The 13,608-nt window shown below is 52.1% G+C and overlaps 4 protein-coding genes across 4 annotated transcripts; 2 read left to right on the plus strand and 2 right to left on the minus strand.

Moving 5' to 3' along the window:
- Positions 1–502: 502 nt before the first annotated feature.
- On the plus strand, positions 503–2,263 carry AKAW2_51509S (uncharacterized protein; the record flags this gene model as incomplete). Its single annotated transcript, XM_041691447.1, has 1 exon — positions 503–2,263. The coding sequence occupies one exon, from the start codon at positions 503–505 to the stop codon at positions 2,261–2,263; it is 1,761 nt and encodes a 586-aa protein (XP_041544930.1).
- A 919-nt stretch (positions 2,264–3,182) lies between these two features.
- AKAW2_51510A (aldo/keto reductase) lies at positions 3,183–4,385 on the minus strand (the record flags this gene model as incomplete). Its single annotated transcript, XM_041691448.1, has 4 exons — positions 3,183–3,689; positions 3,744–4,100; positions 4,157–4,307; positions 4,372–4,385. 4 exons carry the CDS (start codon positions 4,383–4,385, stop codon positions 3,183–3,185), a joined length of 1,029 nt encoding a protein of 342 aa, XP_041544931.1.
- A 2,630-nt stretch (positions 4,386–7,015) lies between these two features.
- AKAW2_51511S (uncharacterized protein) lies at positions 7,016–7,712 on the plus strand (the record flags this gene model as incomplete). The annotated part of the gene is made up of 3 exons (XM_041691449.1): positions 7,016–7,401; positions 7,452–7,524; positions 7,587–7,712. 3 exons carry the CDS (start codon positions 7,016–7,018, stop codon positions 7,710–7,712), a joined length of 585 nt encoding a protein of 194 aa, XP_041544932.1.
- A 759-nt stretch (positions 7,713–8,471) lies between these two features.
- On the minus strand, positions 8,472–12,935 carry aarA (L-aminoadipate-semialdehyde dehydrogenase; the record flags this gene model as incomplete). The annotated part of the gene is made up of 4 exons (XM_041691450.1): positions 8,472–8,775; positions 8,829–9,153; positions 9,213–12,504; positions 12,564–12,935. The coding sequence occupies 4 exons, from the start codon at positions 12,933–12,935 to the stop codon at positions 8,472–8,474; spliced, it is 4,293 nt and encodes a 1,430-aa protein (XP_041544933.1).
- Between the last annotated feature and the right edge of the window lie 673 nt (positions 12,936–13,608).

Here is a 13,608-nt window from a genome sequence, read left to right on the forward strand (position 1 = left end):
ACATCTGAACTTCCCTATTCATCCATCTATCCGGGTTGCCTCCTGCGCTGACCTCAATCCCCTCTTTCGACAAATCTACATCTGCAGCTTCAGCCTTATTTTAGGTGGAGGGGTTGATAGTTGCCGTGCAGGTCACGCTCATTCTATCTACTACTTACTATACTTACTTTCCATCCATCCTCCCCCTTCCTTGTCTTCTCGTCATATTCTCTCTTACTACTACCGCCACCATCTTTCCCTGACCCGGGTCTTTTTCTTGTCTTTGTTCTCTTGCCTTCTATTGCTCAGAATTATTCAGCATATTTCTCTGGCACAACGAGGTTATAAAACAGCAAACGACGGCAACTTGTTAACTAGCTGGATCGGCTTAGGCTGACGTATTCTGTCAGCCACAGCCACCCCCGTCACTGTTATCATAGTTAATCCCCGTCACTGCCACTGATCTTCGCCGTCAATGTTGATCGGGGAAAATTGAACAGACGTTGTCGCATCCCCAGAAATAATGCTATTCAACCTTGGCTTGACAGCGGATGCGGCAGCAGCTCACGAAAACGACTACCCCGGGTCACCATCGGAAACCCAGATCCCTAGCCCGACGCGTCATTCGTCCCCGGCAATCTCATTCGCTTCCCTGCCATCGTGGGGACTAGGCAGCATCTATAACCGGCGCAAACCCACGGAACCCGAAATGACGCAGCGTACAATGTCGCGGAAAGTTACTATTGATACACTATCCTCGAGCGATGACGAGCGTTCGACAGTCACCCCAGTCCTAGCTCCATCAAGGATCGCCCGTTCGCAATCAGTTCGGAAACAATCGTCGCGCCCTAAAACGTCATACCAGCTAGCGCATCCCGCGGCCCACGCACGCCATAGGCGATTAAAGCTCCGACCTAAGCTTCTCCTGCAGCTTCAACGTGTGTCGCAAACCCCACGACCTCTGCCACTTTTGGATGTGCTCCCCTCCACTGTGTTTCTGCCGCCTCTAGCTCGCAAGTTTCCGACGATATTCCGCGGTAAAAAGGGACTAGGCCCCAATGACCTCATTGTCGTAACTAGTGACCTTTATGAGCGGGCGCCGGGCGATAATGGAGATAGGTCTTTAAGCTCCGATGATGAAGGCGGAGAACAACGTGAGGTGGTCGCAACGATATGTCAGCTCTTTAGGGATGACGCTTTATCTAAAGGAAAGGCGGAGATTTGTTTGAACCATGGGCCAGTTTGGGAGGCCACGCCTCTTGCCAATGGCTCCTACGAATTCGTGGCCAACACGGATGATGGTATCCAGATACTGCGGTGGGTTCTGAGAGGTGGGAAGAATCGTCGCGTGTCGGCGCCCCCGGGCTTCTCGCAAGAGGAGAGCAAGCGGTTTACGTTCAGCGTGATCAATCCCAGCACTCGTCGACACCCTGTTGTTGGTACGATGACACGCAATTACCTCGAGGTGTATGATGAGTACTCAATTCCGACAACACCGGGTATTGCTGGCTCACCAACCTCCGCCATGTCCGTGTTGAGCGACTACTCCGAAATGGATGACCCGTTGGATCGGAAGGTTCTGAAAACCGACAGTGACCTCCGCATGCTGATCATTATCACCAGCATATGGGTAGCTTTTAGGGAAGGCTGGTCTCACAACTTCACTTACGACGACTCGGCCTTGGCAATCAACTCCAAGACAATGTGTCCGTCGAGACACAGCTCGCCAACTGCAATTCGAAGAGAGACTGACAGAACCGAGAGGGAAGATGGCCACGACGATGTTCCCCCGTTGAATGGCCGAAGACATCGTCTCTCGACGTCCAGCTATGTCCCTTCACAATCTACGATGGCCGACCGATCTACGACCTTTGGAAGCTTATCGAGACGATCCAACTCAACTGGTGCGGCTTTTATCGAGCGGACTAACCGACGTGCTTCGGGTAGCAACGGTCGTCTTAACCGACACAGTACACTCTCCAGTCCTCGTGAACAGAGACAGGACCAAGCTGTCGATGCCACACCTGCCCGACAGGACTCCAAAAGTCGCAAGTTATGGTCCCACAGAAAATCCGACGTCCAAGATTTCAAGACAACGGCTTCCCCTGATCAAGCGATAGACCGATCCAAGGGATTCAATCACAACCAGTCACGCCAAGCCGATACCTTTCGCGACAAAGGCATTGACTCTCCCGTAGACTCGGCACCGAGTAAGGGAAAGCGTCGGCATCGGATTAGCAACCTCTTCGATTATATCATCCGCAAAACCGGACATCATCATTGAGCCAAGCCTGGAGCTTAATATCACATACCCCATTCAATGTTCTTTTGCTCTGCACAGTTGTCTTCTCTTTTCATCTCCCTCTTGCAGAGGTGAGCACACCTCGATTTCATCCAAGACACTACAATAGTGACACGAAAGCCTGGAGCTGCGGTTGTATTGTATGCAAGCGGATGGCCGGGCCTCATGTTGTGAGGCCAAAGCTACCGTTACTCCTTATCGCACTGGGTGTCTGGCATTCCTCTCCCACTTCCCAACCTTGCATGAGACTTGTCTCCGCACATCATCATCTCTCAGCTCTTCTGAACTTACCAGCGATATGAATACCACGACATATATCTGATAGCGCTCCCTTTTATAACATTCTTATCTCCTTCCTTACTGATTCTCTATTCTGGCATTGCCATCAGCATCAGCATCACCTTCCTGTCCGTGCATATGTACAAACTTAGGTCCGCAGCATTGATTGCTTCCGGAAACATACAGGTACTTCTCGAAATGGGTATTTTGTAGAGTAGGTACAAATATCTTTGAAAAAATACATATATCTGGCACACAGAGCACGGCTTCGTTGAATTTTTAGTATACACACGTAATAGAGAAAAGTTACCTTCCAGCTAGTAGAAACGTGGTGGGATTAGTTTCCGAAGGATTGCAGAGCACCTAGTAGTACGATTGGTTAGTGGGGTTTATAGCTGTGAGCGATCAGCCTAACAGAGGGGTCACAAGGCTTGTTCACCAATCCGGTCGATCGCTGATATAATACTCAAGCGCATGAAGATGACAAGTTCGTTTGTCTTCTCTGTTAATGGTAATTAGATGTTATATTAGAGCTCATTTGAGTGACTGAACAATACGGTTTTTAGAGAAGTATAGAATGACATTTTGTTTCTATAGATGATCATCGTATTCAATTTATTCTTTACCGCTCCAGAGCAGTGATAGCCTTAGGGATGTAAGGCTCCTCCAGGTACTTGATTTCCTCATCGGTCAACTTGACCTTGGTACCGGCCACAGCCTCGTCAATGCGCTCCTTGCTGTTGAGTCCAAGAATAGGGTTCTCATTGGGATGGCTCAGCGACCAAGCGATGGCCACCTGGGCCATACTGACACCCTTCTTCTTCGCGATCTCTTCGACACGATCGACGATAGCCTTGTCGGATTCTGTCTCGCGGCTGCGGATAAGGAACTTGAGTGCCCCGTCTGTTGCTTCACGCACAGTAGAGCGAGAGCCCCAGGGGCGGGTCAGCACACCACGAGCCATGGGCGACCAGGGGATCAGGCCCACGCCGGTGTCACGGCAGTACGGGATCATCTCGCGCTCCTCTTCTCTGGCGATCAGGTTGTGGTAGTTCTGCATGGAGATGAACTGGTGCCAGCCATTGCGGGCGGCGATGTTCTGGAGAGTCTGGAATTCCCATGCAGCCATCTTGATAGGCGTGAGCATGTGTCGCTGGAGGAAGAGGGAAAAAATTGAACGTACCGTGCTGGCTCCGATGTATCGGACCTTGCCACTTTCAACTACGTCGTTGAGAGCCCGCATGATTTCCTCGCGGGGGGTATCACGATCCAGCCGGTGGATCTGCAGCACGTCGATGTATGTTCCCAGTCTCTCGACACTGGCATCAACGGCGTCGAAGATGTGCTTGCGGGACAGGCCAACCCGGTTGACGAAAGCGCCGTCGTTAACACCGGAAGAAGAAATCGGAGGGAAGTTACCTTGGTCGTCCACACCGAAGTAGCACTTGGTGAGAATGACAACCCGGTTACGGGGAATAGAAAACTTCTTCAGGGCTTTGCCAATAATTTCCTCGGAGCGGCCGTGGGAGTAGACGTCGGCCTGGAAGCTAGTTAACACTATGTCAGGGCAATAGAAAGGTAGAGGCGTGAATGTACCGTATCCCAAGTGTTGATTCCACGCTTGTAGGCATGCTCAATCAAAGGAAGAGCCTCCTCCTCGTCGAGTACCCAATCTTGCCACTGCTTGGCACCATAGGACATGGCGCCCAGAATGATTTTAGAGATCTTCAGTCCCGAGTTTCCCAGGCTACATGTCAATTTGTTAGCTAGTTCAGTATGTACGGGGCGAGTATCGCAATCGGGAGACATACCGGACGTATTCCATCTCATTGTTGGCAGCCGTGGTGGATGTATTCAAATTACTGCAACGCCATGGTTAGCTATGATGTTACTTCCACAAGCATGCGGAAAGATGCGGGAAGGTGGTGAGATGTGGGAGTCACCTACAACTGAATTTATAAGGGACTAATTGGTGTAGCAAAGTGATGTAGAAGAATTTACGATCAAATTGAGTATCTTGACGGGACTGCAAGCAGCTTATCAGTACTTTGCAGCTACCACTAACTGAAGTTCAATGTAAAGGACGAGCTAGCTAGCTAGTTCAGTCGAGTTGCCGAAGCATAATAAACCCAGCGCAAGTTGGTTGCCCCATTATTAAGCTTCCCCACCGAACTGCCGAAAGTGCGAAGCGATGATTGCCAGAGCCGATGAGTTACCGACAGCCCTTTCTCGGGTTGAGCTGCGCTGGACCCATCGGTTCAGAGGATCGGGAAGCTTATGCGGGGTTGACTATGAAGATCATCCATTTATGTGGTACTCCGTAAAGTGCCAGTGTATGTAATGAAGAGAATAGGGAAGATTCAGTAGAGAAATACATAGCAGACTGGAAGTTGAAGGGGAATCAATGACTTTTTCTCAGTCTCGATCATACAGAAGAAAAGGGAAGGAGGGGTAGCCAAGGAGGGGATCCCGTGATCCACATCTTTGCTTGTTTGGCTTCGCTTCTTCTTCTTCTTCTTCCTCCTCCTCCTCCTCATCTCTCTCTGTTTCTCCACATGGCTACCCCTCTACTGTTCGATCTTCTCTGCTTTTCGCCTCAACCACGGCACTACCTCTTCTCCTTCAATTGAATGCACTGCTGCAGCATGTGCCTTATGGCAATCGGCATCGCCGTCTCGTTTACATCAGTAGGCAGCGATCTCCTGATAGGATAAAATGGTCGAGCCAATCTAGATACACTTCAACCCCTGAGGAAGCCACAACAAAGTCACGGTTCTTCACTCGGAAAGCAGAGGAATAAGACCCCGGGGTAGGATCCCGTTCGAGCAAGGCAACTCCGCCAATGAACGGTGTTGGTGGCGGTGGCGCCAGCCACTGCCTCAAGAATCACTGGTTTTCTGGGGAAAGACTCGTCCGACGTGACTGTCAGGCGACTGAAGGCTGCATATTGACAAGAACTGGAACACCCGCGGCCTCTGTACAACGATCAATGAACCGTTTTGCACGTGGTGCAGGTATTGCAGAGTATCTGACTCGGCCGCAGCCCTGGCTGAGCTGCCTGTTCCATACGAAACCCGGACAGGCATTAGCATCAAGGGCTGGCTGAACGGTACGTCGTGGGGCTATGCGCCCTAGAGCCAAGCACTGTATGTCATGGTCGAACAGTCCGGACATCCCGGCAGCCCCGAAGGAAAACTAGTAGAAATTCCCGAGCTGGGTCTGATCGCAGCCTGTCGAACGTCAACTCTGCTCATGTCGCTGCTCGTCAGTGATTCAGCCGGCTTCTGCAGAACACTTGCTGCATGAACTTTTCCAGCACCTAATCCATTACCCAATACCACCAGTCGGTTGATCTTGGCAGTTCCGAGAGGAGACGAGACAGTTCCCACCCAGCGCAGCCTGACGCCAAGAGACAATCAACGGTACATGAAATAGAAGACATCTAGGTGTAGATCATACTTGTCTAGAGCATTATGGCGAAGAAAACTGCTGTTCACCGCTGAATTGTCGGGTGAACATCGTTCCTCTCACTGAATGATCCTTTTGCAATGTGTTTCCCATAATGCGCAAACTACCATGGGTGTGTATCCCTGATTACTTCTCTGAAAATGCTGATTGGAGATGCGTTATTTTCATGTACTTTGACAGCCATCACCGGCAAAACCTCACTGGACAGTCTATATCCAAGAAACATGCAGGCCAGACCCTCTGTCTATCATATTTTAGCACGGCGTCGTGATTTAGCGTCAAAGTAAACGAGTGCATCTATATGGCCAACGGCTTTGATTTCTGCAAGCACCCATCGTTCTCTATTGTTCTCAAAATGTATAGACCTCTAACCGCATATGACCACAAATGATGACCAGTAGCAAAAATAGCCGATGAGATACGGGACTTATGGAAGAGTAGTGTCAGCTTCATGGATGGGTTGACACCCACTAGCATTATGTCAATGCCTACAACTGCTCACCTTGGAGATGAAAATGTGGCTAGCTGGGCTGTGTACTCCAGAGTCATGCTTTGCAACGATGAAGATACCCATCGCAAGCATTTCCGCAGCGCAAGGCCGGATTCATGCCCAATGAAGACACTAGACTTGCTATTGTGAGATCCGAGTGCTCATGGACAGCTGAAAAATGTGATTCATCGTGCAGATGGCAGTTCGTAGCGAAGTTTCCAGTCGACATACAGGCCTGAGAGAGGAATTGCTCGAAGGGTTGGCTCGAAGTGACTGTGCTATCACCAAGTCCGAACCGCTCGAAGCACCTGAGAACAGTTCTCGGAGCTGAATGTCAACTCTCAGTCGTGTCTCAGTCGCGAAAACTATATAAGCAACGCAGATTCCTCTCCAGGTCTTCTTCTCAACACCATCACCAACTCAGCTCGCAACGCAAGCAACGACAAGAACTACCCCTTGACCATAATCTTTCAATTTGAAAGGAACACAATTTTGAAATGTCTACCGTTGTGACTACCGCTCCTCCTGTCCAGACCATGTCTCTCCAGGCAGTCTCGCAGTCGGGCTCTTCGGACGAAGAGCTCTTGCAGCTTTTCCGCCGAGTGACTATCACCAGCTCTGACGGCCATGATGTGTCTGAGATGCAAATCAAGAAGGCCTTCCAGCAGGAGATCAGCCGGCCCTTGGGCCGACAGATGCTGGAGGCATCCTTGGCGCACGCGAATGGCTGCTCTTGCTATCACTGGAACTACCATGACCGCATCAGCGGCAAAGTCAACATCTCTCGGGTTGACTTGACTTTTGACTTGACTTCAAAGAGCATGGGACAGGCCGTAAAGGGTGAAGCTGCTGGCTTCTACAGGCCTAACAGTGCTTATATCAAGTAAGTCATGTCTTTCTTTATACAAAACAACACGTTCTAACAGCCAGCAGTGCAACCGTCTACTATGACGACCAGCAATACCTCCAGGGCAATCAGAGCGTCCAGATCTACATGGATGGAAGCGTACGCAGTCCCATTCCCACTTCATATATCGGTCTCAAGGCATGCTGCTAACCTGCAACCAGAAATTCATCATCGACTTCTTCACCACCGACCAGTCGGAGAAGCCAATTGCGCGTATCGTCCAGAACGCCTCGTCCTTTACCTTCCAGGGCACTGACACTGGTGACGCCACCTGGGGTACTAACTAGTGGCTGAGTCGATGACCGCCTGAAAGAGCCATTTGGCATCTATGGCAATCAATTTGGAGCTGACAGGGTGATGCGGATCACGATGGAGATGGTGATGATCAAGTTTCGGGTCTAGTCTTGTCTTCGTTTTTGCTTTTTGAGTCATTCCTTAGTTGCTTTTTTTGTCTACTCTTGCTTGTTAGGAGGAATAAGATTGATCCGCATAGAACTATGTGCAATGTAAATCCGTAAAAACCCTTCAATGTAGCTAAAAACCTCATCAGACAGACCCTTCGCCTGCTCCCAGTGCCTCCCTTCTCGGCCCTCCCTGTTCTCCCTGACTCCGAGCCCATGTAAAGACACCAAACAACCCCATACATCTTCCATATATTGGTAAAGAGTATACCCGAGTCTCTGCACATTCAGTACTAGAGGTCTTAATGGGACTGATTCGTTCCATTAGAACAAATTTCACGTGCACCAGGAAAACATAAACTGGTTCACAATCCATTGAAGAATAAGGAAAAATCCTCTACCTCTAACCAACCCATCCACCCCATATACAGTGTCCTTTCTATACATTTCTTTTTTTAACTTTCCCATCAACTTGAATTCATACAAGAACTTTTTATGTCACCCGAGAAAGATAAAAGAAAAGGTCATAACCTCATACAATGTACCACACAAATCAAACGACCCACATAACCCCAAGTGTAAAAGAAAAAAGGAAACCGATATAGCAAAGCACGCTAGACTGTGACAAACTTATATGTATAAGATCTAAGAGGAACCGCCACGACCACCAACGTTCGACAAGGCCTTCTTCTGATCCTCGCTCAGTTGGGTCGTAGGCAGAGGCCGAGCTGCGGTCGAGGCAGCAGATGGGGGAGGAAGGAATCCGGTCTGAACGAGGTAAGAGGCGTACAGACCAACCAGCTCCTCGGTGACGCCGGCGCCAGCGGAGGCGTCGATGCCGGACCAGGCGGCGTCGGCACGGAGGGAGGCGGCAGCGTTGACGTCGTCCAGTTCGGGGGCCTTGGTGTTGGAGGGGAGGTCGGAGGTGACGAAGTGGTAGAGGGGCATGCTGGGATCGGACGTTAGGATTGTAGTGGATAGTTTGGTAGGGTGGGAACTTACAGTGCGTGCTGGGACTCGGGGTCATCGTGCTGCCCGTCATTGACGTACTGCTCCAGAGACTTGGACCAGGGGACGTAGTCAACCTGAGGGACGTCGTATCCGTACAGCTGGAGAGCACCCAAGAACTGGTTGAACCGGAGACGCGGGTGCCCAGTGACCTGGGCGACGCCGATGGGAGTGCAAGGAGGCTGGAATGCGGCGGCGATGACCACGCGAGCAACGTGGTCCACGGGAACCATGTTGACGGTGTTGTTAATGTTGGGGCGGGAAGACAGCTGGATGCATCCCTTGATCATACGGATGAGGAAGTCATCGGTGTTGGTGGCTAGTGTTTGTATGTTAGCTTGCTTTGAAAATCAATATTCTGGGAGATTGTTTACTTACTTCCGGTCTTGGAGTCGCCAAGAACGTAACCAGGACGAACGACGGTTCCCTTCAGACCCCTACGACCAGCCTCGCGGACCAGGTACTCTCCTGCCCACTTGCTCTGGCCGTAGCCGGTTCCAAGTCCAACGGCACTGCCCTCGAGGTCGTCCTCCTCGCTAATACCGGCTCCACCGGCGGCAACGATGCGCTCGGATTCAGAGACATAGTGGTCGCTGTCGAGAACACTGGTGGAACTGACGAAGGAGAACTGCTTGGGCTTGCCACTAGCGCAAAGCTTCAGAGCATCGATGGTGCCCTGGACGTTGGCCGGCTTAAGGGTAGAGTAAGGGTAGACCCAGTGGACAAGAGCACCGTTGTGGATAACGGCATCCACACGCTTGGTCAAGTCATCCCAGAGAGCATCCGAGAAACCGAAGCGGGGTTCACCCAGGTTACCGCAAACACACTGCAGTCTGCTGGTCCAGGCCTCATCCCAGAAGCCGTAGGCGCGGCAGGTGGAGCGGATACGTTCGAGTGCCTGCTCATCGGTCTTACCACGAACCAGGGTCACAACCTTGGCCATGGGCGACTTGCGAGTGAGGAGGTCACGAAGGATATGCGCACCCAAGAAGCCAGTAGCGCCAGTCAGGAAGATGGTTGGCTCACTGGACAGAATAGGCTCGGTACGCGTGGGGAAAGAGGCGGGCAACGCGGTCTCTGCCAGCTTCCGGGCATCCTTCGAGTATTCGTCGTCAAGCTCATCAGGGGTAGCTGAAGCATCCGCCTTAGCAGCGGTACTGTCATCATTGCTGGCGAAAGACTCGAAGTTCTGCAGACGATCGATCTCGGCGGCAAATCCCCTGAGGGTCGGGCTACGGAAAATGGCGTTCATGCTAACGTCAATTCCGCGCCACTTGCGGCGGATGTCGAAGAACATCTGCTGGGCCAGGATACTGTGCCCTCCAAGGTCGAAGAAGGAGTCATCGGGTCCAATCATGCGAGCAGTAAGGTTGGGGATGCGGGAGGCCCAGATTGAAGCCAGCGCCTGCTCGGTTTCAGAGAGAGCCTGGACCACAGATGACTTGCGACGAGGAGCCGCGGCACTAAGCTCTGCGGTATCGGGGAAGGGTAGCGCAGGCTTGTCGATCTTGCCGTTAGGGTTGAGGGGCATGCGCTTGAGGGGGATGAACACCGTCGGCACGGCGTAGGAGGCGAGCTTGGTCCGCAGCAGGTCACGGATGTCGTCACGAAGAGGACGGAACCGTCTAAGCATGCCGACCATTCCTTCAGCAGAGTCATCGTCCTCGAGGCCCTTCTCCTGCAGCCAAGCAGCCCACTTGCTCATGTCCGGCACGAAATAACTAACCAGAGTCCGCTCCTCGAACTTGTCACGACGCACCAGGGTGACGTTCTCTCTCACCAGGGGATGGCGAGACAGGTGGGTATCAATCTCACCCAGCTCGATACGGAACCCACGGATCTTGACCTGATCATCTGCACGTCCCGAACACTCGACATCTCCCGAAGGAGTGTAACGACCAAGGTCACCACTGCGGTACAAGCGATCTCTAGGGCCTTGGTAGAACTGCCTCCAGGGCTCGTTCGCGCTGTCTGCCTTGGCCTGGTCCTTCTGGACCCAGGTCTGGTTATCAACAAACCAGTTGTTGAGGAACTTCTTCTGGTTCAATTCAGGCGAACCCAGGTAGCCTTCAGCGAGACCACCGGCACGGACGTAGATTTCACCAACTTCACCGATGGCGCAAATGCGGCTGGGTTCGAAGCGGTTAACAACCAGCATCTGAACGTCGAGCATACCCCGACCTGCCGGGATGACGTCCTTCATGGTGTCCAGGTAGCCCTCGTCGCTCGAGTAGCTCGGGATCTCGAAGTAACTAACCGCACGCTGTGTCTCCGTCGTTCCGTACATGTTGACGATGTTGACATTGGGAGCCAAGCCCTGCAGAGAGCGGCAGTCTCGCTTGATCAGGATATCACCGACAAAGAAGGCGTGGTGAAGCGAGGGGAACTGTGCCGAAGCACCGCCGACGAGAATCTGACCCATGGCAGGGGTAAGGTGAGTGACAGTAGCTCCATACTCGCGCATCCACTCGGCAAGCCTTTCGTTCTGAATATCCTCCCGGGCAGGAACCAGCAGCTGAGCTCCCAGGAAAAGAGGGGTGAAGATATCTCTTTGGATCGGGTCATGAGCGATACCGCTGAGCATGGTAAACCGATCGTTGGGGGTAAGCTTGAAGGTCTCGGACATCCATGGGAAGTAGTATGCGAGAGAAAAGTGACGACCCTTGACACCCTTGGGCCTGCCCTCCGAGCCAGAAGTGAAGGACAGAGTCGGGGTGGAGTCAGGTCCGACGACGACGCCAACAGACTTGGCTTTCAAAGGAACTTGGTTGGCCAAGACATCCTGGCCGTTGATCGATCCTCCGACAAGGGAGCCATCGTCGCGAAGGGCCAGGGCAGGCACTTCCGTGCGCAGCTCCAGGTTCTCATTGATGAATGAGCGGACCACGTCGGAGAGCTCACCGGCATCCTTAGTGGCCTTCTCAATGTTGATCAATGCCCGAGGGCGAGCCACATCAAGGTAGATGCACTGTCTTTCCGGGGGGTAGGCAGGGTCAATGACCGAGAAGGTCGCGCCAGCCTTCAGGATACCCATAACGGCTACCACCAGGTCAACACCACGGTAAGCGTACACCATGACGACCTCTCCTCTCTCCACACCCGCCTGGACCAGATGATGGCCCAAAATATTGGAGGCCTCATTGATTTGCTTGTAGGTGAACTCCCGGTGAGGAGACCGCTCCGACTTGGTCTCCACTACACAGAGTCTTTCGGGGTGCTTCTCAGCGTTAGCGGCGAAGATGTCGTGGATAGCACCGCGGAAATTGGACCAGTTCAAATCGGAGGTCGGGTCCGGAAGAAGGGCCAGTTGATCCTCGGTCATGAAGTCAATGCGCCCAACTGCTTGTTCCGGGTTGCTGGTCGCATTTTCGACCAGACGGGCCAGCTGCTTGAGGATGGTGGAAATTCTCGAACTGGAGAAGAGTCTCTGGTTGTAGTAAGCTCCCAATTCCGCTTGGGTTGTGGAGCCATCCGATGCACTGATCGGAGCAATGTTAACAACGAGATCAGTTGTCTCGAAGGTGTTGGCAGGGTAATCCTGGGAGGCAGCAGGGGCATCGTAGGCAGCAAAGCGGAAGAGGACGGGAGAGCGTTCAGATTGAGACTTTTCTTGAATATAGGATCGTAGACTGCCCAGAGGTACGATCTCGGCCGAGCCTTGCTCGAATGCCTAGGAAAGAGTTAGAGGAGCTACAACGATGATATACGCCACCTTAATTTTTGTCATACCTTCTGGACCTTGGTGTACAGCTGCAGGAAGGTTTCGGATGCCTCGATTGGGACTCTCAGGACGAAAGGACGACCATCGTCGCTGGAGCTGGTTCCGACGGCAATATCCTCGTCACCGGTAAGGCGTGCAACGAGCACAATGAAAGCCGTCAGGAAGACAGTGAATCCGGACGAAGAGCCAGAGATCTTCTGCAAGTCCGATTGCGTCTCCTTGGACAACTGAATCGACTCAAAGGCTTCAATTGCCCTCTTGGGAAGCTCCTGCTTCTGGTTGTCGGGATAGTCTCGGGTGAGGGGAGACACTGTGAGGTTCTGGAGTCTTTGAGCCCATCGCTCGAGGCGCTCCTGCAAGGAGACTGATTCGACAGCCATTGTTACAGTTGCGATGCCCTTGTAAGTGGGGGGATGAGGGACGTCAACTGCACTTGGCGGAATATGAAAGGTCAGTAGGGAATTAGGGAATTTAATTGGAATTGAAGATGGGAAGAGCAGCGATCGACGATGAGTCAAGAGGGGCACGCGAGAAAAAGTGCCGATGTCGGCTGCAGCCCACCAGACAGTACTAGTTTTAGTAGCCTGAGGTTTCCTTGCCTTTTTCTCCCCACAATTTGAGAGGATCATTTCGATGGGTAGGATCTCACCGCCTCTGGGGTACTTTCAACAGAATGTAATAATACACTGACCGCTTTTTCCATCTGCACCGCCACACGCGGCGGTGGCTTACCACTCATTCTGTTCAACAACTGGGACTCTTTATCCACTTGGAATGGAGACACGGTCGTATCGCTGACTTACCCGCTTGGGTCTAGGCTTCTGAACCCCTTCCAGGCACTTCCGCATTGGGTTGATCAGGAACAAAGTGCAACGCTGCCTTCAGTCTATGCTTCCAATCCTGCTTGAGGTGCTTCAGGTTGTCAACTTCTCACTCTCGCTTGCCATGGGTTAATAGACGTGTCTCTGACGTCTCTTTCACACCTCGTTTTTCTTCCTATTGTTATATTACTCCTTCGTTCAACAACCTTCGCTCCCTCAGTTTCATCCCCTA

Source organism: Aspergillus luchuensis, chromosome 5, assembly GCF_016861625.1.
Source record: "Aspergillus luchuensis IFO 4308 DNA, chromosome 5, nearly complete sequence".
Taxonomy (NCBI): Eukaryota; Fungi; Ascomycota; class Eurotiomycetes; order Eurotiales; family Aspergillaceae; genus Aspergillus; species Aspergillus luchuensis.